General features: G+C 37.0%; 1 protein-coding gene and 1 long non-coding RNA gene across 6 annotated transcripts in view; one reads left to right on the top strand and one right to left on the bottom strand.

Moving 5' to 3' along the window:
- Positions 1 to 14,646, top strand: part of LOC128238726 (alpha-mannosidase 2C1-like) — a 70,615-nt gene extending 55,969 nt beyond the window's left edge. For 2 of the 5 annotated variants that reach the window (XM_052954911.1, XM_052954910.1), the window contains exons 28-31: positions 4,038 to 4,088; positions 5,127 to 5,278; positions 6,831 to 6,937; positions 12,586 to 14,646. In XM_052954911.1, coding sequence (XP_052810871.1) covers positions 4,038 to 4,088; positions 5,127 to 5,278; positions 6,831 to 6,937; positions 12,586 to 12,712 — 437 coding nt within the window. In that variant the 3' untranslated portion in view covers positions 12,713 to 14,646. Of the gene's footprint in view, positions 1 to 4,037; positions 4,187 to 5,126; positions 5,279 to 6,830; positions 6,938 to 12,585 lie in introns of those variants that run through there. The other 3 variants (XM_052954914.1, XM_052954912.1, XM_052954913.1) reach the window with 2 other exon arrangements.
- A 1,383-nt stretch (positions 14,647 to 16,029) lies between these two features.
- Positions 16,030 to 18,399, bottom strand: LOC128236420 (uncharacterized). Its single transcript, XR_008261349.1, has 3 exons — positions 18,063 to 18,399; positions 17,263 to 17,404; positions 16,030 to 16,982 (listed from the first exon to the last, which is right to left on the bottom strand). It is a non-coding gene; the product is annotated as an uncharacterized LOC128236420 (long non-coding RNA).
- Between the last annotated feature and the right edge of the window lie 7,964 nt (positions 18,400 to 26,363).

Genomic DNA, 26,363 nt, shown 5'->3' with positions numbered 1-26,363 from the left:
GCTCTCATGCCTCATGCAGGTAAGGATGAACCCACACAACTCCACATACGCTTTCATGCCTCATGCAGGTAAGGATGGACCCACACAACTCCACATACGCTCTCATGCCTCATGCAGGTAAGGGTAGAGACACACACCTTCACATACGCCCTCATGCCTCATTCCGGTAAGGATGGACCCACACAACTCCACATACGCTCTCATGCCTTATTCCAGTAATGATGGAGACACACACCTTCACATACGCTCTCATGCCTCATTCCAGTAAGGATGGAGACACACACCTTCACATACGCCCTCATGCCTCATTCCGGTAAGGATGGACCCACACAACTCCACATACGCTCTCATGCCTTATTCCAGTAATGATGGAGACACACACCTTCACATACGCTCTCATGCCTCATTCCAGTAAGGATGGAGACACACACCTTCACATACGCCCTCATGCCTCATTCCGGTAAGGATGGAGACACACACCTTCACATAGGCCCTCATGCCTTATGCAGGTAAGGATGGACACATACACCTTTTACATAAACTCTTATTCCTCATTCCAGTAAGGATGGAGACACACACCTTCACATACGCTCTCATGCCTCATTCCGGATGGAGACACACACCTTTACATACGCTCTCATGCCTTATGCAGGTAAGGATGGACCCACACAACTCCACATATGCTCTCATGTCTTATGCAGGTCAGGCATGAGATGCACACTTTCACATACGCTCTCATGCCTCATGCAGGTAAGGATGGAGACGCACACCTTCACATACGCTCTCATGCCTCATTCTGGTAAGAATGGACCCACACAACTCCACATACTCTCTCATACCTCATGCAGGTAAGTATGGACCCACACAACCCCACATACTCTCTCATACCTCATGCAGGTAAGGATGGACCCACACAACTCCACATACGCTCTCATGCCTCATTCCGGTAAGGGTAGAGACACACACCTTCACATACACTCTCATGCCTCATTCCGGTCAGGATGGAGACGCACACCTTCACATATGCTCTCATGCCTCATGTAAGTAAGGATGGAGACACACACCTTCACATACGCCCTCATGCCTCATGTAGGTAAAGGTGGAGACACAAACATTCACATACGCTCTCATGCCTTATGCAGGTAAGAATGGACCCACACAACTCCACATACGCTCTCATGCCTCATTCCGGTAAGGGTAGAGACACACACCTTCACATACACTCTCATGCCTCATTTCGGTCAGGATGGAGACGCACACCTTCACATATGCTCTCATGCCTCATGTAAGTAAGGATGGAGACACACACCTTCACATACGCCATCATGCTTCATGCAGGTAAGGATGGAGACGCACACCTTCACATACGCTCCCATACCTTATGCAGGTAAGAATGGACCCATACAACACCACATACGCTCTCATGCCTCATGCAGGTAAGGATGGAGACGCACACCTTCACATACGCTCTCATGCCACATTCCGGTAAGGATGGAGACGCACACCTTCACATACGCTCTCATGCCTCATTCCGGTAAGGATGGAGACACACACCTTCACCTACGCTCTCATGCCTCATTCCGGTAAGGGTAGAGACACACACCTTCACATACGCTCTCATGCCTCATTCCGGTAAGGGTAGAGACACACACCTTCACATACACTCTCATGCCTCATTTCGGTCAGGATGGAGACGCACACATTCAGATATGCTCTCATGCCTCATGCAGGTAAGGATGGAGACGCAAACCTTCACATACGCCCTCATGCCTCATGTAAGTAAGGATGGAGACACACACCTTCATATACGCTCTCATGCCTTATGCAGGTAAGGATGGAGATGCACACCTTAACATACGCTCTCATGCCTCATTCCGGTCAGGATGGAGACGCACACCTCCACATACGCTCTCATGCCTTATGCAGGTAAGGATGGAGACACACACCTTCACATACGCTCTCATGCCTTATGCAGGTAAGGATGGAGACACACACCTTCACATACGCTCTCATGCCTCATTCCGGTCAGGATGGAGACGCACACCTCCACATACGCTCTCATGCCTTATGCAGGTAAGGGTAGAGACACACACCTTCACATACACTCTCATGCCTCATACAGGTAAGGGTAGAGACACACACCTTCACATACGCTCTCATGCCTCATGCAGGTAAGGATGGAGACACATACCTTCACATACGCTCTCATGCCTCATGTAGGTAAGGATGGACCCACACACCTTCACATACGCTCTCATGCCTCATGCAGGTAAGGATGGAGACACACACAACTCCACATACGCTCTCCTGCCTAATGCAGGTAAGGATGGACACACACAACTCCACATACGTTCTCATGCCTCATGTAGTTAGGGATGGACCCACACAACTCCACATATGCTCTCATGCCTGATGCAGGTAAGGATGGAGACAAACACCTTCACATACACTCTCATGCCTCATTCCGGTAAGGATGGATACACACACCTTCACATACGCTCTCATGCCTCATACAGGTAAGGATGGAGACACACACACCTTCACATATGCTCTCATGCCTCATTCCGGTAAGGATGGACCCACACAACTCCACCTACGCTCTCATACCTCATGCAGGTAAGAATCGACACACACACCTTCACATATGCTCTCATGCCTCATGCAGGGAAGTATGGAGACACACACCTTCACATACGCTCTCATGCCTTATGCAGGTAAGGATGGACCCACACAACTCCACATACGCTCTCATGCCTTATGCAGGTAAGGATGGAACCACACAACTCCACGTACGCTCTCATGCCTCATGCAGGTAAGGATGAACCCACACAACTCCACCTACGCTCTCATACCTTATGCAGGTAAGGATGGACCCACACAACTCCACATACTCTCTCATGCCACATGCAGGTAAGGATGGACCCACACAACTCCACATACGCTCTCATGCCTCATGCAGGTAAGGATGAACCCACACAACTCCACATACGCTCTCATGCCTCATGCAGGTAAGGATGGACCCACACAACTCCACATACGCTTTCATGCCTCATGCAGGTAAGGATGGACCCACACAACTCCACATACGCTCTCATGCCTCATGCAGGTAAGGGTAGAGACACACACCTTCACATACGCCCTCATGCCTCATTTCGGTAAGGATGGACCCACACAACTCCACATACGCTCTCATGCCTTATTCCAGTAATGATGGAGACACACACCTTCACATACGCTCTCATGCCTCATTCCAGTAAGGATGGAGACACACACCTTCACATACGCCCTCATGCCTCATTCCGGTAAGGATGGAGACACACACCTTCACATAGGCCCTCATGCCTTATGCAGGTAAGGATGGACACATACACCTTTTACATACACTCTTATTCCTCATTCCAGTAAGGATGGAGACACACACCTTCACATACGCTCTCATGCCTCATTCCGGTAAGGATGGAGACACACACCTTCACATACGCTCTCATGCCTTATGCAGGTAAGGATGGACCCACACAACTCCACATATGCTCTCATGTCTTATGCAGGTCAGGCATGAGATGCACACTTTCACATACGCTCTCATGCCTCATGCAGGTAAGGATGGAGACGCACACCTTCACATACGCTCTCATGCCTCATTCTGGTAAGAATGGACCCACACAACTCCACATACTCTCTCATACCTCATGCAGGTAAGGATGGACCCACACAACCCCACATACTCTCTCATACCTCATGCAGGTAAGGATGGACCCACACAACTCCACATGCGCTCTCATGCCTCATTCCGGTAAGGATGGAGACACACCCTTCACATACGCTCTCATGCCTCATTCCGCTAAGGATGGAGACACACACCTTCACGTATGCTCTCATGCCTCATTCTGGTAAGGATGGACCCACACACCTCCACATACCCTCTCATGCCTCATTCCGGTAAGGATGGAGACCCTGACTTTTACATATGCTCTCATGCATCATGCAGGTAAGGATGGAGACACACACCTTTACATAAGCTCTCATGTCTTATGCAGGTATTAGGATGGACCCACACACCTTAACATACGCTCTCATGCATCATTTTGGTAAGGATGGAGATGCACACCTTCACATACGCTCTCATGCCTCATTCCGGTATGGATGGAGACACACACCTTCACATACGCTCTCATGCCTTATGCAGGTATGGATGGACACACAAAATTACACATACACTCTCATTCCTCATGCATGTAAGGATGGAGACACACACCTTCACATACCTCTTATGCTGGTATGGATGGAGTTACACACCTTTACACACGCTTTCATGCTAGTAAGGATGGAGTCGCGCACCTTTACACACGCTTTCATGCTGGTAAGGATGGAGTCGCACACCTTTACACACGCTTTCATGCTGGTAAAGATGGAGTCGCACACCTTTACACACGCTTTCATGCTGGTAAGGATGGAGTCGCACACCTTTACACACGCTTTCATGCTGGTAAGGATGGAGTCGCACACCTTTACACACGCTTTCATGCTGGTAAGGATGGAGTCGCACACCTTTACACACGCTTTCATGCTGGTAAGGATGGAGTCGCACACCTTTACACACGCTTTCATGCTGGTAATGATGGAGTCGCACTCCTTTACACACGCTTTCATGCTGGTAAAGATGGAGTCGCACACCTTTACACACGCTTTCATGCTGGTAAAGATGGAGTCGCACACCTTTACACACGCTTTCATGCTGGTAAGGATGGAGTCGCACACCTTTACACACGCTTTCATGCTGGTAAGGATGGAGTCGCACACCTTTACACACGCTTTCATGCTGGTAAGGATGGAGTCGCACACCTTTACACACGCTTTCATGCTGGTAAGGATGGGATCACACGCCTTCACATACGCCAAAGACACAATGCTACTAGACAATAAACATAAAAAAAATATAAGATCAACATTTGTTTATCCTTGGCACTGTAAGTGAAAAATAAGCAACACACTGTGGGTAACTGTTTAATGTTCTCTCTAGTAGGCTGATGTGAACAAGCATTCCTTAGGTGTCTCATTTGTGTGCCCTGATACTAGAGTGTGACTTTGACATGACCCTTATTGATGCATTTATGTTACCATTTCAGGTACTCTTCAGGAGGCCGATGTGAACAAACATGCGTACTGTCTCAACAGCCCGCTGTATACGGTTAAAATTGAGTGTGACCTTGACCTTCCACCTTCCACCTCATTCTTCAGCATGTCAACCACCCAAGTTGTCCTGGAGACTATTAAATTGGTAACCGTTGACATTAAACTGACTTCTATTAAATGGACAAACATTAAATATAGTGTCAAGCTGCATATCATTTTGTTCTGCATTTTGATTACACTTTAAATAACCTGGAAATAGCTTTAAAATCCCATGATGGTTTAATATTTTTTAAATTGCAATACGTTTCGTTTACAAATATCTGTGTTTGTTACTTTTTACACTTTAAGAAAAGTGTAATGGTTGTGATATCAGTGGCACGTTTCTTTATGAGCTAGTGATGGATTTTGAATCACAAATTTTCATGCATGGCATCAATGTCACTACGTACGTCTGTTTAATAAATAATGAAGGAACCCCTATGCATATTAATCAATTATGTTAAACTGTTTGGTGCATGGTTTCCTTTGTCATCAATTTCTTTGTCAAATTTTAAGTTTTGTTTTGAAGTCGAGAGATTCATTGGTATGAAGTGATTTGATAAGTCATATAGGTTTAGAATTATACACACAGCAATACTGTGGGATGAGAATTACTTCTTAAGACATAAAGCCAGGTTGTTTTTTGTTTTCTTTTTGATAAGGCATCAATTTACTTGTAACTAATTTAAATTTGAATATTGAAACAAATTTTGCAGTTTGTTCAATCTTGAAAAAGGAGAGGATAATTCTCAATAATACCTTATGATAGGGACAGACTGATGGTAAACTCTGAGTGTGCTTTTGGGTTAGATTGGTTGACTTAATATTCAATGGGTCAGACAGGGCTTTTGAAATAACTTGGCATCACCCCTTGTTTGCAAAGTTTGCTTGCAAAGTTCTCGTCGGTAGCTTAAATGTCAAATTCACATGCTTTGGTAATTTCTCTATCCTGGTTAGAGAAATTTGTAATAACTTGGCATATATGGTGTTTCCTTTAAGGTTAAATGTCATGCATCAGACAGTCCTTTAAGGAATCTGACCAACAAATAAGTTCATTGATAGCTGCATTCATCATAGTGTTACATTTTGATGCCTGTTGAACCCATACGATGTTGGTAGCATTTGAAAGGTTTTTCCTTAAAGTGACACTCTTATTCAAAATCAAAACATACACATGTATAACAAACATCAATTTTGACTGATAAACCTTTAACTACTTTAAAAATATTAATTACTCATAACAAGATTATAACCTTATAACATAAGGTTTTTACAGTTTGAATATTTGATTTTTATTTTACCAGAATTCAAACGTAAATGACGTGTTTTGCAATCTTTGAATGAGAAAAAGCTTATTTGTTCTACTATTTTGGGTATTTTTTACATTCACTTTTTCTGCACACAAAACTATTTCAAATGATTCCAACATAATATGTGGGTCATTCAACAGGCACATATTTGTTGACGGGGCACATTCATTGCTCAGCAGTCAACAATGCACCTCAGGTCACTGTGTTTTATATTTATGGTTTCAACTGATATTGTAAAAATTAAACGTCACTGAAGTTTGTATATTGACCAGTGGCGAGTTTAGTATTCATATGCAGTGTATATCTAAAAGACCACATGTAGCATATTATTTCTTGTATTTTGGTCAGAGCCAGGCTGACCGCGGTGTAATAGTGCGCTTTTACGAGGCCCATGGCGGAACCTGTCGGGCTACCATGACAACAAGCCTGAGGAGACAGATAACGAACGCTGTGCTGTAAGAAAGTTTTACTATTCCTTCTCTTTTTGGTTACAAGTGTTCATATATAATTGTTGTTGTCTGTTTGGTGCAGGTGTTCTTGGTCTATGAATATTGTTTTGTTTTATGTTCTCTGTTGCAAAATATACCAGTTCCTCACATAAAAACGAAGTGCTCTTGATTTCTATGTCTGATCATTGCGATTAAAAATGTATTATAATGGCTGAATAGTCAGCACCTTGTCAGGGGCGTTATGATTTTACTTTGGGATGGAAATGAACAGGCCCCAGTTTCTCCACACTTCTTACATCCCTTATAACAGGATTAAGGTAATCTCACTATTTTTCTTTGCCTTTAATTCGCTTAATATCAACTTCAATAAGAGTTATAAGACTTTAAATAGGAATTACTGTTATGGTTACCACAATAAACCATATTTTATTTATCAAAATCACATTTAAGTGTCTTTTGTCTAATTGAAAAAAGCTACTTAAGCCTATTAAGCTTAAGAAGTTTCGAGAAATTGGGGCAAGAGCTATGTTTCCATCGCTATTCTATTTTACGACATTTCTTGCCAGAATTGTCTTCTCATTTTAATAATTTTCACAGGAAACTATAAATTATCCACAATAAACAATTCTCAATACAAGTCATCCTTTCTTTTGTTAACTTAACAATTGTTGCCAGAGACAATATTTCACTTTATCAAGACCTTAAGCCTGAATATTACTTATAGATTATTTAACATTGTTCTGTACAATACGGATATATATTTGGACGAGTACACAGCTTGTGTTCGAGTCCAAAAATATATTCCGTATTGTACTGAACAATGTTAAATGACCTTTTTATTCTATACCTTTAAATATAATCCCAAATATATTCTGTATTGTACAGAAAATGTTAAATAAAAATAATAATCTTAATAATAACAACAACAACAACAGCAACAACAACAACAACAAAAACAACAACACCACCACCACCACCACTACCACTACCACTACTACTACTGATGATAATAATAGTAATAATTTCCGTGTTACAAGCGACAATATTGATCCGATAATAACAGAAGCTTTATCGCAACGCTTTATCTAGAGCGCCTGTTGATTCAGATTTTCATTCGGAACCTTTTCACGGGTTTCTGTCTTTATCATATGTTATACATTGGACCTGTGAATCGTACAATACAGAAAAGATATGGGACGTGGTTCAAAAGAGCGTCTACAATCGAACGTATAAATTAGGTAAAGAATAAAAGTATATAAATATTCCATCATTATTTATGACCATAAAATGCCTATTCATCTCAATAACAGTTGCCATTTATGCAAACCAAATACTTCCTTTCTCGCTTGATGTGTGTCTAGCCTAAGGGATTTTCCAAGAAACAAAATGCAACCAAAGCTCAGTGTTGTTTGGGTCCGGTTTGAACTGGATGACTTATAATGTTTTTAGAAAATGTTGGTTTGTTTAAGACTAATATAACATGATGATGAAAAAAATAGGAATTTCATTCAGACAGTATAAATCTACATATATCTGCATAATTATGTATTCATTCAGCGGCATGTATCATTTCGTTCTGCCCCCAAAAGCTTTGAGGTATTGTCATAGCGTTTGTGTTGTCGTTAGTGCATGTTGGTGACATTAGGGACCTACTTCCTGGCAAAAAACTAGTAAATTCATTTCACTATTTGTTTAAACTTGATTACTTGCAATGATTTTTAGCCAGATTTTTCATCGAAAAATTACGGGTTATAGAATGGCGAAAACCAGGCAGGCGGGCGTTAACAATTCTGCGTTAAAGTTTTCATTTTATGTAATAAAATCAAGAGTTTTTATCCAATGGTAATTAAACTTGGTCAGACTTTTTGTTGGCATGTTATCTTGAATATATATGAATATGGGTCATCCCGGGTCAAATTCTAGGTCACTAGGTCACATCTTAGGAAAATCATTCCACGTCATAAATTCAACAATTTTTGTCAAATCTTGATGAAACTTGGTCAAAATATTTATCTGCATAATATCTTGAAAGTTTTTTAAATATGGGTCATCCACGGTCAAAATCTAGGTCACAAGGTCAAATCTTAGGAGAAAGAATTCCACGGCCATAATTTTTTTTGTCAAATCTTTATGAAACTTGCTCAGAATATTTGTCTACTTGTTGTCTTAAACATTTGTGAATATGGGTCACCTCAGATCAAAAACTAGGTCACTATGTCAAATCTTAGGAAATATTTTCCTGATGTCATAATTTTTTTTTTTTAAATCATGAAACTTTTCATGAAACTTTTCCCTTCTTTTTTTCTCCAGGATATCTTTAAGTCACATTAAAGTATAATAGATTTTCAAGAAACTTTTACATTTTTTTCTCCAGGATATCATAGTCACATTAAAGTATAATATAATTTGAGCATAAATTACAGTTTTTTCCTGCAGGATATTGATTTTTTTTTCCAATTTTCATGACATTTGGTTACTTTACATACATACACAGTATAAATATGGGTCTTTGGTTAAAAATACTAGGTCACAACCTCAAATCCTCGGTTTGCAAAATTGCATCGTCAAATAAAAAATCGGCTTTAATGCGGCGTGGCCGCATTGGTGTCTTGTAATGATATTAAGTGGTCAACATAATAGTTCCAGGGGTGAATGCGAAAAGGTTATAAGTGACATTAAATAAAGAAGAAGAACATTTAGATTTCACCCCTCGCGTTGGCCCAATGAGAAGGCATTATTTCTTCAATTTACTTATTAGTTTTCAAAACCATTTTCAGTACATTTATTCCAGTAAATCAGTAGTCAGCCATTATTGATTGTTATCATGTGAATTGGTAGATATAAACAGTGGCTGGCCTAGTTAGTGAGTAGTTTACAAATTATTATGTAGACCACTAAATCTTTTGAAGATGGTTAGTATGTACTGATACAAGGCCACGTGGTCGTTTCTATGTTCTTTACGTCGATTTTAAAAAGGCGTTTAATTCATTAGTACACTTTAAGTTGTTCTCTAGTTTGGCAGGGAAAGGTATGAATGGGAAATTATTAGTAGTACTGACATCCATGTACTCGAAACTACGTGCACATGTTAAAATTGACAGAAATACTATTACTCAAGGATTTTTATTTAATATAGGCACTAGACAAGGTGATTTGAGTTCTCCGATAATATTTTTTCTTTATATTAATGATTTAGTTGCATATATAAGAGAAAAATGCAGGAATGGCATTTTCATTACAAATAATATTCCAGATATTTACTGTCTCATGTGTGCTGACGATATAGCGAACTGTGCGGATACAGCAAATAACCTTCAATTACAACTCAATGCAATTTCAAGTTTTTGCCATGATACCGGCATGGAAGTAAACCTAAAAAAAGACAGAAATTATTGTCTTTAGGAATGGGGGGCCATTGCGCAATTACGAGAAATGGTTTTTAAACGGTGAAGAAATCAATACTGTGTCAATTTATAAATACATGGGTTATTATTTACACCAAAATTATCATGGACCGCAGCTAAAACAAAATTGGCATCACAGGCTAGTAAGGCTAGCCTCTCTATCAGACAATACCAAAAACCATTTGGATATTTTACCCATTCCGATATTTTTTAATTGTTTGATAGCATGGTCACCCCAATACTGACCTTCGGGTCTGAAATATGGGGCTAACACAGTGAAATAATTGAACGCTCACATGTAGAGTTTTGCAGATACTTTTTGGGTGTTAATTCTAGTATAAATAGTAGCATGGTATTGGGTGAATGCGGACGTCTTCCACTTTGCACTATATATTATTATAAATGTATCAAATATTGGTGTACATTGCTGCAAATGCCAAAACATAGATTTCCAGTAAACTGTTATTTAATGTTGAAATCCTTAGACGACATTGGAAGACGAACATGGGCAACTTGTATTAAAGATTTGCTGTTTAGGTTTGGGTTTGGGTATGTTTGGGTTGCACAAGATGTCGGGAACATGACCATGGATTTATATTCATTCAAACAGCGCGTTACAGACTGTATGGCGCAAAGTTGGCATAACGATATCGATAGCTCTTCGTGCTGCGATACGTATAAATGCTTTAAATCGCTATTGAATCCTGAAAAGTACTTATTCATTGACATACCATTTCAGATAAGGCGATCACTAGCGCGATTTAGATGCTCTAACCATAAACTAAATATAGAATTAGGCAGACATTATTATGTTCAGCGTAATGATCGCATCTGTTTTTATTGTCTCACACGTCTGAACGTACAGATCATTGAAAATGAGTATCATGCCTTTTTTAAGTGTCCTCAATACGGGGAAATAAGAGCAAATTACCTTTTTAATTGGTTCAATGGTCAGACATGTCAGTCAACATTTATTAACCTAATGAGTTCCCAAGATGCATACACTTTAAAGCAAGTAGCATACTATGTTTCAAAAATAATGATTGCTATTGAAAACCGATAGATAATCGAGATAGCAAGGGGGCACTGTTTCAATTATTATACTATTTACAATGTTATGTTGTATTCTGGGCCGGAGGCCTTTATTTTCAATAAAGTATAGTTGAGTTGATACAAAATGAATGGCTATGCGACTGTGCCACATCAAACTGTTTACTTTAAAAGTACATACGAACATTATTTAGTGTTACTAAATGTAGCAAGTTCCATAAACCTCACTCAAATGGTTTGTAAGTAATGCTCCTTAATAAACTGGCCTTGATTTCTACCGAATTCAGTCTCTTCGTACAGGATCAAGCTAAGCACACTTTTTTTATTTTGAAAGGTGTGTGTATTGTTTTTCATTTTTTTTAGTTCTAAGACTTTCAAAGTGACACTCTCATTCAAAATCAATAAATGCACATGTAAAACAAATATAAATTTTGAGTGATAAGCCTTTAACCCCTTAATAAATAATGCATTGATGGAATATACTAATTACTGATAACAAAATTGTATAATAGCTGGAAACGCAAAAATATTAAATGATTTGTGAATGCTAAAAGATTTACTGTGATTTACTATTGTCTCATAAGGTAGAAAACCGTGTTTTCTGCACATCTCTTTCAAAATAAACTCGGTATCCTTCATAAGAACCATTGTTTTCGACATTTCTTCACCCTATACATACCTTCTGGCATATTAAAACAATTGTTTTAATTGTGGTAAATCTTATCTTGGAGTAAAAGTGCATTATTAAAGGATATTTTTTGTGATAATCAAGATGTGTTTTTTTTTCAAAATTAGAACTAAGAGAGTAATTTGGCTAAATTGAATAAACCTCTACCAATTGTTGATGCCCAGTGACCCTATACGAACTTGGTATTTATTGACAGCTATTTTTGCTGATAGCTAATATTTGAAACAAAAGAATGCCGTACATCCTGTAAAGATATTACAGTTAATATAGTTGCTCTTTCTTTAGACTGAGATCAGCAATAAAATGACATATTATTTAATATTTGCAGGCAAGAAAACCACGTTTGTTAAATCATTTCAGTAAAAGACAGAAACCTTTCAAATGATACAAAAATAATAGGGGGTTTGTTCACTGGGAAACCAAAATCAATTATTCCAGTAAGTTACCTTAAATCAGTGCTATAAACTTCCAACATATTCAGTTCTGTGTGAATGGACTATTCCACATTGCAGGGTGGATGGGTTGGAGCTTAAGCTGAAAGGCGAAGAAGACCAAGTGGACCTGACCCACACAGAAAACAGCATCACTTTCACAATTAAACCCTTCCAGATCATTGCTGTTAAACTCATCGGCTTCTGAAACTCCTAGAGGAAACATAATGAATGTATTCATCCAAGTCCTACAATACACAACCTTCAGCTATATCACTGTTGATAACATTTAAGTGTATATGGTAAAGTGCGCTTTAAAGAAAGACTGTTATTTTGTTAAGATTTCGAGTGACATTTTAAATCATGAACTTGTTTCCATGTACTGTTAGTTGAAGTTTCCTTGTATGATTTGAACTTTTTCTGCTTTTGTATGAAAAACATCAACACGATGTTGTTTTATGTGTTCCACACACTATTTTCTTATATAAGTATATATATTTTTGTTCTTCAAGAAATTGTTATTCTTTACTTTTGAATATATTTTGCTTCTTCATTTTCATTAATGTCGAAATACTGCATACATGATCACAAACATTAGTAAACTAAATTCAAAGAATTGAAATATATATATATATATATTCTTTCTATAAGTCGAAACTTCGTTGGCTTGAACTCCCAGGGACCGGTGAAAATACCTCGAGCCTCAAAAAATCGAGCCAGACAGGGATGCTTACATTCAGTATATAGAAATCGGTCATTAGCATCCAGTTCGAACAAACCATGATATAGCATTATTTTGATGTTTATTTTGTTGTATGTTTCTTTCTTGACAAGAAATATATCTACATTTAAACAGAAAACTCTTCTAGTATTACATTGCTTATGATTTTATGCATGTAATTATGCATATTTAATATCCATGTGTTATTATGTACATTTATATATCCCTGTAGTGTAACAAGATTATTTTTTTTCCACGAAGACGGAATTGAATTTCAGGAGTTTACATGTAAAATTATGCATACATGATCACAAACATTAGTAAACTAAATTCAAAGAATTGTAATAGATATATATCTATACAGTCGAAACCTCGTTGGCTTGAACCCCCAGGGACCGGTGAAAATACCTCGAGCCTCAAAAAATCGAGCCAGGCAGGGATGCTTACATTCAGTATATAGAAATCGGTCATTAGCATCCAGTTCGAACAAACGATGAATTTGAGCCAAGCGAGTTCGAGCCAACGGGGTTTAATATAAATATATATATATATATATAAAGCTGTTGTGCAAGGAAATAATACAAGTAAGTTTTGATGTTTTTTGCCTTACTGGAGGCTAGAGTTTACAACATTACTCTATCACATACGTTGCTATTTTTAGCCCTCATATTCCAAAACTTCTTTGTAAATTAATATTATTCTGTAAGGTTTAGGGTTTAAAAAGCCTTGGTTTGGGAAAAGGTTGGTTAAAGTTTAGAGCTTATTTTTATTTTTTGATACTTCTTACATATTTGTTTGTAATCTTTCAATGAATTTCTGTGCCTTGAAAGTACAAATTTCCTTGAGGTATTTCAAGTGCACTTGAGTACACAAATGATTATTTAGATCAGTTTCTGCTTAATCAACTCGAGACAGAATTTTGGTCTTTTGGGTAAACTTTCATTTAAGATATTATTCAGAACAAATTCTGTAAAATCAACTATATTTTTTAGGTCTGATTTCTCCTTTATTTGGAAGATTTATCAGAACAGATTTTTTTACATCAACAATCAAGCTGATTGCTACAGGAAATGATACAGCATTATTTTGATGTTTATTTTGTTGTATTTTTCTTTCTTGACAAGAAATATATATACATTAACAGAAAACTCTTCTAGTATTACATTGCTTATGATTATATGCATGTAGTTATGCATATTTAATTTCCATGTGTTATTATGTACATTTATATATCCCTCTAGTGTAACAAGATTATTTTTTTTCCACGAAGTGTCTTATACACTCAGACGGAATTGAATTTCAGGAGTTTACATGTAAAATTATCACTAAGCAGTTTTATATTATATTTAATTCATATACAAATTTATAATAATTAGTTGACATTTATGACTGATTGAATAAAGTGCCTACATAATCCCTTATCTCACAGTATATTTCTTTCCCCAAAGACCGTTAGCAAAACACACACGCATCTATCAGATGTGTCAATGTTGTAACTGACCAAGTACTGCTATTAATGAAACCTGAATGAGATGCAAGTGTAGAGGAGACAGACGACCCTTATCCCGAAAGTGGTGGGGGTTGTCAGGGGATTTTGTCCCTCTGCAGAAAGAGGTGGGTTGATTTCGTGCGTTCTGCAGAAAGTGGTAGGGGCAGGGAATTGGTTTGTCTGCAGATATTTGGGGGGTGGGGGTTGTCAGAGGATTCTGTAAGTCTGCATAAAGTGCATCAAGCAATCGTTTGACGTCACTTAGACGTCAGACTCCGACGTATGTTTCACGTGAGACTTTGAAGTTGTATGGCGTCAAAACCCGGCGTCGAAGCGGTTCGACATTCTTTCGGATTTCTCGTGGTTATATATATATGTTTTATATAGATGAACTTTTCTCCATTTTTCAACGTAACATACTTGAACACATTTCTAACCACTGTTTCTCAGTAGGCTAGACGCGCTGTGCCAGACGCAGATGCAGGCTTAAAACGTAAGCTTTACAGGCTTAATGCATAAGCTGTCAGACACAGAATATTTATAGTCTACAGCTAAACATTAAACTCTATAAACGCAACTTATTTACCGTTTTAATATTTGTTTCATAAACTACTTGATCATTTTCTAAATAATTAAAATGGGGATAATTAAGTTAATATCAGATGGAAATTCATTTACATAGACATGAGCCTGACGAGTATCCCACGTCGTAATTCCACGTCGCACTGACGTCAGGGTTTCCACGTTGCCTCGAAGTGGGAATTTGGTCGGCCACGTCATGACCAGAATCCCACGACGTACCGACTTCGGTTGATTTATGGGTGGTAGGGGTTTTTGTTCTACACTTGTTAGTATAAACATCTTAGAAAATCATCAAGGTATAATAATACCGGATGAAAATTTTAGCTCAGCTGTGAAGTAATTATGGCAAAAAGTGCACACACATGATACATTTTAAAACTATAGCTGTTATGTCCTTGGAAACTATGAGGAAGAAAATTCTAATTTTGCAACGTCTGTTTAACAGCAGGAGAATAAATCTATATTTGGATTCGAAACTGTTGTTCATGTTCATATTCAAATTAACTTGGCTAAGAACAGGATAATAGGACTAAATGTGTGAAGATTTGGCATGAAACGGAGATATTGGTATAAATATGCATGTACTCCCTGACTAAGAATTTAAAAACAAAATAAACAACAATTTGTGAAAAGCCAGAATTGAATGCTTAAGGTATTAGCCGCGTAATACACACTTTTATAAAAGCTTTAACCGACAACATAGTTATAATCAAGGTACACTATGGGACTTTTATCCAAATTTTGAAGATTTTTTACCGTGAATTAAAAAAGTTATTTATGTTTCATTACACCCACCCCCAAACTCCAAGGGCTATAAAGAGCGACAAGTAAATATTTTGTCTATATTTGATTTTTTTCGCATTATCAGAGATAATGAAATATACACAACAGTTTCTGGTAAAATAATACTTCAGTTAACAGAAAACTAAAGTTCAAACGAACAAATTATTGATACACATGGAAAAAAATCATTTTGATTGATCTTGTGAGTCTTCGGAACAGAGCAGTATTTCGATGTTTGAAAAAATATAGCAGTTTTACAAAATTCATAAAAAATAGTTAAATATAAGGCAAGTTGCTGAAATCATTTTAAATATTATCTATGATGTCTATTGAACAATTTAGAAGACAATTTATGATAGTTTACCGTCCAGTTTTGAAGAAAATATACATAATGTCATGTAACCATACATTTTTATAGCTAATAAAACTCTTAAAAATCAATCTTTTTCTTGTAAAAATTTATAAAGCTTAAATGGACTTATTCATAAAATGTACTTTTTCAATTAAATGAATTTAATTATAATACTAACTCAGAATACAGAGTTTAAAACAATGAGTGTACTTTTAAACTAAAATATGTAAAGAAACAAGAACACTAAGTGGGCGTTAATGCCCCTCCAAAAATGTCAGAGTGAAAATTCTCAACTAATGTCTTTTTAATATTATAACATGTAAACAATCTCTGTGGGTAATTTGATGTCTATCTGTCTTATTTTGTCATTGGTATTCTAACATTTAGATTTTTTCACAATAATTCTTCACTCTTAAACATTTGAAGTTTGGTCTGTTCCCATGCGTTTGTACTTGTAGTGAGAGCACAGATGATAACTACTCAATGTTGAGTCAATGCTGATTTGGTTTTCATGCCCCTTCAGGTACTTTACCCATCCAGAATGCTTAGTGCTGTAAAGGAAAAAAGATGTACTTTAAAGCCTTTCTAACTAATTAGTATAGATAACTAAAACACACAAAAACAAGCTGATACATACATATATATATATAAAGAAAATTATTAAATTTATCAATAAAATTCATCATCATCATCATCATCATCATCATCATCACCACCACCATCATCATCATCATCACTACCACCACCACAACCACCACCACTTGATTATTGAATACAGTGGGTTTATAAAAACAAAAACCAAGTCATATATGTTTTATATGAAATACTCACATCATCTCTATCAGATGCCACTGCCTTGTGGATAGACATGGCTGTCAAATCTGTCTCAAGGATCCAACATAATATTTAATGCAGGCTGGAATTCTTCATAACCCAGTGTTGGTGACTTAGTAATATTCAGCCATTTTCCTGCCTGAAAGAAATTAGACTTCTGATTATCAACCAACATAAACTACCACCATAAAATACAAATGCACAAGTATTATACATTCTGCACTAATATCCGTTTTAGCCAAGAGTAAGGGTTGGTAGGTACAAATATGTAGTTGTTGTGCGTACGGTTGATAATCATTTACAACAGTCTGGGGTTTTAACGAGACCTACACCAAGCAAATGAATGTCGCTAGTGTCCAAGCAGTTGTGGCTTCAAGCCCCAAACCATGTACTACTTTTTCTCACAAGTTAATTTTGAAATTTAATTTTTGAAAATATGCATTTTGTAAACAAATAACGGCTATGTACATGTATTATGGTATGTTAGAAATAGGTCACTTACCAAAACACTTCTTTTTTAACACAATTTTAAGTCTAATATTTTTCTAAAATATAACAATCAAATTAAAGATTACATACTCATATCATATAAATAAATAATGTACGTAAATACATATAAAAATATGTAACATATACATAAGTACATATATATAAATATGTAACATGTACATGAGTAGTCAGTACGTGTAAAATATGAACACGCTGTCTAAACATTTAGCTAACAAAAATGATTTAAGAATTCCAAAGATAAATTAAAAAACAAACATCAACGTACAAAACTGCTCAAGGATACTTACATTCATAGCCCTTTGATACGAATATCTGAATATCCCAGTTCCATGCTGTTGACAGTTCGTTTTTTCGACAGAAAATCTTCTCTTACTCGTATAAATCACTTATAATCAATGTTTTACTGTAATGACTCAAGTTGTTAGATGTATCGTAATCAACTGCCAGCGTGCACATTAAGTGTTTATTTATTTTAAACGTGTATTCATGAGAAATGCATCACAGAGTTTCCAAATACTGCAATGTAGAAATTCCATTAATGACCTATGAATAGCGGGGAAATACCTTCTGTTTCTAAAAATAGCAACATCCGGTACAGGCCGAATACGCCTGATGTTCGTCGCGATCTGTTACGGCGAGTGGCGATATATGTCGATGTTACCCGATGTTTCCAGAGTTTTATTACATGGCTAATACCTTAAAACTGAAAACGCAAAAATGACCATTTTACTTGACATCCACATAAAAAACATCCTAAAAATTAAAGCAAAATAAAAGACAACTCCGATTTATAGGAAACTTAATAAATACAACTCTGAAAATTGAACTTGTATTTTATTGAATTAATTACTTAGATAGGAAAACGAAATAGATGCAAAACTAGTTGAAATGTGGATACCCAATCCCAATTAAGTGTTCAACCTTGCATGCGCGACTATAAATAATGTATGTTCTGAATGATCTTGATGTCCGATATTGCTATCATACTAATATCAGAAATGATATCATTGAAGTCACTTTTTCGATGATTTTTATAAATCGTTTAAAAATAGTCGACATCCAAGCAACAGGTTTAGTCAATATAATATCATTTCATAGATTTCCAAAATAATAGCGAGAACCCTAAACTGCTGACCATAGTGACCAGTATTGGTCAGGGATGACCATAGTTGGCAGTATTGGTCAGGAATGACCATAGTTGGCAGTATTGGTCAGGGATGACCAAAGTTTGCAGTATTGGTAAGGGATGACCATAGTTGGCAGTATTGGTCAGGGATGACCATAGTTGGTAGTATTGGTCAAGGATGACCATAGTTGGCAGTATTGGTCAGGGATGACCATAGTTGGCAGTATTGGTCAGGGTTGACCATAGTTGGCAGTATTGATCAGGGATGACCATAGCTGTCAGTATTGGTCAGGGTTGACCATAGTTGGCAGTATTGATCAGGGATGACCATATCTGGCAGTATTGGTCAGGGATGACCTTAGTTGGCAGTATTGGTCAATGATGACCATAGCTGACAGTATTGGTCAGACTGACCATAGTTGGCAGTATTGGTCAGGGATGATCATAGTTGGCAGTATTGGTCAGGGATGACCATAGCTGTCAGTATTGGTCAGGGTTGACCATAGTTTGCAGTATTGGTCAGGGATGACCATAGCTGTCAGTATTGGTCAGGGTTGACCATAGTTTGCAGTATTGGTAAGGGATGACCATAGCTGTCAGTATTGGTCAGGGTTGACCATAATTGGCAGTATTGATCAGGGATGACCATATCTGGCAGTATTGGTCAGGGATGACCTTAGTTGGCAGTATTGGTCAATGATGACCATAGCTGACAGTATTGGTCAGACTGACCATAGTTGGCAGTATTGGTCAGGGATGATCATAGTTGGCAGTATTGGTCAGGGATGACCATAGCTGTCAGTATTGGTCAGGGTTGACCATAGTTTGCAGTATTGGTAAGGGATGACCATAGTTGGCAGTATTGGTCAGGGTTGATCATGCTTTAACTTTACATGTATTTGTTCTAATACTTAATTAGGCATCCAAGATAAGTCTCACCACCTGTCCAATAAACCTGAATTATCTAAAAAAAAATGCATCATGTTTATTTAGCACAAACTGCACTTGCCTTGGAGAACTTGGATGCACAAACACTTTTGTGAAAACAATGTTTGAAAATATTAAACGGTCGAGAAATCCAACAATTTATTGCCTATTATTCGTTATTGATTTTAAAAGTAGTTCATTGTATCCAATAATAAAGTAAAATAACTTGAGGTATGCTCTTTTGTATTGCAGTGTAGCAGTATTAATGGTATTTGTTCCCCACACCTGACCAATGCTGCTATCTTTGCGGGCTACATACTTGGGTATTTAAACTTTGGCATCGAAAGGGTCAAAGATCACTCTCACATATGTACAGATTGACCGTTTTGACAACGTTTTAGTTTTTGTCAAAATTCGCTTAAATGTGTGAAAACCGGTGATATAGAGCTGGTAAAAGATCAGATCGCAGTTCTATTGTGAGTTACCTTATATGAATGAGTTGAAAGCATTGATGCCAAAATCAGCTGATTCCGAGACCAAAAAAAAGTCAGCTAATCTTTGCTAGTGCAGCTTTAATGCCTGCTTAGATTAATCATATATGCTGTTACTGTTCTGATTTTAGAAACAAGAAGTTGGTTTCCCTGACCTATTTGTAGCTCATTTTTTGATCTACTTTTTCAATATATATGCTAATGACTAAATCAGAGAATGCAAACCTTTGGCATTATTTACATTATTTTGGTAGGCGAGGTCTATATCTTTTTACCGGGTGTCAGAAATGTCGGGAAAGTCTCAGCTAGAACGTCAAGCCCAGTACATAGCTTCCTCATTTGATATTTTCATAACACGCATCAAGTTTTCATGATCTCCATTCTTCAAAATAACAACTTCTTCATCGAGAGACTGTTCATAGTCTTGTGTTTTGTCGAACAACGGTCTGCGATCAGATATTTATAAAGTGTTGGACTGTTTAGATGATGGACAGTGAGTTCTTACACAGTTTCCAGTAAAAATGTATAGGCGGTAACCCAATCCATTAATTTTAAATATAGTATGATATTTGTTGAACTTTTACCATGTGTATCATTCGTAAAGTGTTGACTGGGCTCTGATTGTTGAACACAGAAAACTTACAGCTACATGTACGTCATCAGCTATAAATTTGCGTGAGGGACATCCCACTTTAAAAGGGTGTGTATTGCGAAAAATAATATAAAATACTAATACAACTCCAAAAATAAACATGAAAGAGACTTGTTGATTACAGTGTTATACCGAAATTAATTTCACTCGTGATCATGGAAAACCTATATTTTCTACAACACTTTAAACCCGCTATATGTCGGATATTCACGTATGGGAATTGTTGGATTTATGCCTCGCCTCTGCCGCATTTTCACCCCGCTTGATTGCAGATACTAAGGTATGCGCATTGTTGCATTTTCGCTTCGCCACTACCGCATTTTCTCCTCACATAATGGATAATCACGTTTTTGCCTTGTTGAAAACCCGAAATAGCCAAAATATGACACAAAAATTCCTGTTGATCGACTAAAAAAACAATTACGGAAGATCATTAGCATTTAGTTGTTATGCTCCTGTATTCTTTCACGTAAGTAGCATTGACCCAAATTTGCCAACAAAGCATGTTTTCATTAGTTTCACATAGAGCGTTAACGAAAATACATAGGCAAAACAATATTAAACATACATAAAGATCCGCATACTGACCTTTCAAGGACCATTTTATGAGTAAAGTGATTAGATTACATAGTCTGGATCTGTAAAAAGGTATTGTGGCTGGAGCCGTTGTAACTTGTTACACCTATTGTTACAACACACTGCTGTAAACAACCATACCATTACTCATTTCTATAAACAGCCAAATCATTGACACTTGTGATTTACGGTCAAGAAAATCAGCAATATATATTGCCAGAGTTTGGAGTCTGTATTATATTCGCGGCAGGGCACTCATCCAGGACGATTTGTATCAAAGGACAAGATATCACAAGCTCGTCTGTTGTGGTTGTACATGTATATTAGTTGATATCCCTATGAGAAATCAGGTACGGTGGTTCAGTAGCATATACATTATACATGTAATTGATATATTGATCTATCAATAGTCTTGATTGAAGCTTATGGTTTTAACCGTTTATATAAATGTTCAATTTTGATTTAGAATAAGAAAATCCCGGTAAATAAACACATTATGTTAGCCTTAAGTTGACACTCGAATGTCCATATTAGATTTTCAAAGTTTTGTTGTTGTTGTTTTCTTCATTTAAACACACTCTAAATGATCATTTATGTACATCGACGCCGTGTTTTTCATTGATCAGTATGATTTTCTTACGGTTTTGTGTACACGTGTACTACTTTTGGAGGCAACACTCTTTGGACTATGCATTTGATGAATATGTAACCATTTAAAAACAACTACTAGTATTTATTGCATATAAAGTTTGAATGTTCTTTCGAGGACGTGCACTTTCTCTTTATTATTTCCTCTGTCTGTAAATCTAAGTAAGCGCTAAAATTTAACATGCTCTGCTTCTTCTGGAACAGTCATTAAAGTATTTTCTATAGATTTCTAATGCCATCGTCAAATTACGAGTTGAGAAATGAGTTAGAAATATTAATTACATTTGAAGTTGCTATCTAAATTGTGTTGGTGCTAAACACTGCTTCATAACAATAAAACATTCTCTTGACTGTTTACTTCTTCTGACCAAAAAAGAACAAGATATAAAAAGCACTGCCTCCAAGCGTTTTTCTAGATCATAATAACATGAACAGGTTTTAGTCAGCTGCAAAATGTGTTTCCTGTGAAAGTATTTTTTTTTCGTTCGGGATTTTTTTTCTGAAAATCATTATAGTCTAATCTCGGGCAGTTCACACAAACTGGGATCGAACAATGAACGGTGTAGTTTTTTTTACATGACATACAGGTGCCATATAATCAGGCTGCATGTTTCACCAAGATCTTTCCATCTTTCCATTGCCAATATTTGTTCGAATATTCATAGTGTGTACTTTTTTCGGGAATTAATTATTGTGCCATTAAACATTATCAGGGAGTATGCTGGTCCTCGAGCCTTGTGCCAGTAAACAGGATCAGGGAGTATGATGGTCCTCGAGCCTTGTGCCATTAAACATGATCAGGGAGTATGATGGTCCTCGAGCCTTGTGCCATTAAACATAATCAGGGAGTATGCTGGTCCTCGAGCCTTGTGCCAGTAAACAGGATCAGGGAGTATGATGGTCCTCGAGCCTTGTGCCATTAAACTTGATCAGGGAGTATGCTGGTCCTCGAGCCTTGTGTTATTAAACATGATCTAAAAATATGTTGGTCCTCGAGCCCTGTGCCTTTTAACATGATCATGATGTATGCTGGTTCTTGAAACTTGTGCCTGCAAACATGATCAGGGAGTGTGCTGGTCCTCGAGCCTTGTGCCTTTAAGCATGATCATTGAGTATGCTGGTCCTCAAGCCTTGTGCCTTTAAACATGATCAGTGAGTGTGCTGGTCCTCGAGCCCTGTGCCTTTAAACATGATCAGGGAGTATGCTGGTCCTCGAGCCTTGTGCCTTTAAACATTATCAGGGAGTATGCTGGTCCTTGAGCATTGTGCCTTTAAACATGATCATGGAGTATGCTGGTCCTTGAGGCTTGTGCCTTTAAACATGATCAGGAAGTATGCTGGTCCTCGAGCCTTGTGCCTTTAAACATGATCAGGGAGTATGCTGGTCCTAGGCACTTGTGCCTTTAAACGTGGAGTATGCTGATTCTGAACCCCTGTAAATGCATACGCGTTTGTTCATATTATATTATCAAATCTATCACTGCTGTATGGCCGAATTTCTTATGCATGTCATGGATTATGAGATTTATTCAGTTATAGTTAATATAGGTTCTCATTGGATGAAACGTGGTCTAAACACGTAATGACCTGGGCGAAACTACCCACGCCTGAAATCGCAGGGGAACGAACTAACCGTCACATCCGGCAAAGGAAAAATTGACTAGCGATTGAATTTCTCGATACTAAATGACAAAAATTGCTAATAGTGTCAGATTAAATGTTTCGAACCCAAATATGGCACGCACTCATTGGTTGTATCCTAATTACTGTTCGATGACTCTGATTAGCAGATATATGTTTTCATTTCGTTTGTCATTGATTTTGACAGCATAATGAAAATCGGAGAAAAGTTTATATTAATTTTTCTTAAATAACCTTATGGAATATTTAACATGCTTTATTTATGTTTTAGACACATATTTTGGACTGGGACAGCCATTAAACAGTTTTGAAAGAGAGTAAACCTTTGTCACACCACCTTGTAAAATTTTGTGTTAGATATCATATTATTATGTCAGAACTAGAATCCTTCATTAAAACGAGTTCGATATTACAGTTAATAATAAACCAATTGATGCATTTCAGTTTCACTCAATAAGGTGATACGAACTCGGTCGATATCGCTGCATCAGGTCGATATCTCACTGAAATGTACAAATTGTATACTATTCAATACAGTATAGATGTTCTATGTGATATGCTTAGTTTATGTAAAAATCTTAATAATTAAGAAAGGGCGGACTGAGCGTAGAGAACGAGCCCTTATTATTTGTCAAGATATTACTCAAGGTTATCTAACTAACTTAGTAGCATTGGCTGACACGACGTTAACGCCAAATCTGATGATCAGGAAGTGTGTATCGGATGAATGGCAGGGGGCGGACCTTTAAACACCTGCGAAAGTTAAAATTCTTATTGATTAAGACTAGTACTTAATGATTCCCTATGTGCAATTGGATTGGCTGAAAATGTAGGTTGTTTTCTGAATACATTAAAGTGAGTCGATCTACGTAAAACAGCTCAAATAACGCTTAAAAATTGGAAACAAGACCTTAAATTGTAGTCCAGTCTGCAAAGTATATCATGGTTTCTGTGTTCTGTTTTTTATATACAAGAACGTAATTACCCAGGCCTATGGACCAGTTTGGATAATCTTATTCAATATATATGCAAATTGCTAAATCTGGGAAAGCAGAACAGTGACATAATACAAATTTCTAGGTAATTGAGGTTTGAGGCAATCTTGCAGGTCAACATCCGAGTATTAGAGACGGATTAGTTTGAAGTATGTCAAATAATGTCAGAGCATGATATAGACCTTCTCTCTTGGCTATATTTGATTATACATATCATTTTATATGAAACAATCATTTTCGAAAATCTATTGAAGAGAAAGACTGTTATTACATGTCTATGCTGTTTTTATAAACTTGCATAAGAAAATGTGGGTCTCTTGCGGGATAGAGTTGTGACGATGTTTTATGGTGATCATGTCAGTAAACGGTCTGCGAGAGAATACATACATTTAGTTCGCATAGATTGAAGAGAAAAGTCTACTAGCCTTTTTTAGCAAAGAATATTAAAAATGTGAGTTCAAACTCCAAGCCTAATTTATATTTATTAATTATACATACCACCTCCATATTATGACATACATATCTAGCAGCGACGATTGTTTTGTTCATTGTCGGAAACATATGCATATGTACATAAATGTATCTGCGCCTCCCTCTGTTTTGCTTATAATTGATATTAATATGTATAAATTTTCTGACAGCTTTTGGCTTTTGTGTCCTCCTGAAAAGTGCTTGCTACGCAAATTGCGTCTTCAAATGTGTCACTGCTAAGTTTATCCCTTGTTCATGTTTGTGTTTGAATATTCATAACTTCGAGGAAAAACGTTCTACGATAAATGGAGAATAAATATGATGTTTTGGGGAAACTGAAAACATCTTTATGCTTTCATCGTCTTTCACGTGCAGAAATTAAAACGCTACGATAACACTCATTTTAACCGATTGCGCGAGGCCGACTTGAAAATAAATGATAAGAGAAATTGCGAAAAACCATAACTTTAAGAGCTAGTTGCCATTTGTTAATGTAAATGTTTTATAATTAAAACTTCATTTAGAGATAAACACTATTACTTTGTTAGTGATTTTTTTACTTATTTGTTGTCCGGAGCATATACATGTACTTGTCACTTCTCCGCATCTATCAAGCACTTAAAATTCTTCTCTAATTATTTCGGCCTGGAATATGTCAGTCTGTGATTGCTTGTTTTAATTGAAATTTTATAAATAGACATTTTTTAATATTGTTAGTTAGTACGGCGGTATTAAATATACTCCAGAACTCAAGTTAATGCATACTAGGTAACCATTTGATTATACCTTGGCATATTGCATATAAGTTCACATAGTTTGTAGTTGCCCTAAACTTTTGACTCCGTATTTTTTGTAATCGTTTTTTTACATTATACGATCAAATAATAAGACTATACATGTTCCTTGTCACTCAATATCTTGCTCAGTAATGTGAATTGATAAAAAATAAAATCAGGCGGTCCGTTCCAACCGACCTTTCTTGTACTAAAATAAAGCACTTAGCGAAGTCCCTGTTTTGAAGTACAAGGCTAAAGCTTAAACAAGAGATACACAACGTTTGG

This window comes from Mya arenaria, chromosome 6, assembly GCF_026914265.1.
Source record: "Mya arenaria isolate MELC-2E11 chromosome 6, ASM2691426v1".
NCBI lineage: Eukaryota > Metazoa > Mollusca > Bivalvia > Myida > Myidae > Mya > Mya arenaria.
Note: the sequence above shows the minus strand (reverse complement) of the source record. Positions and strands in the feature narration are given on the sequence as shown.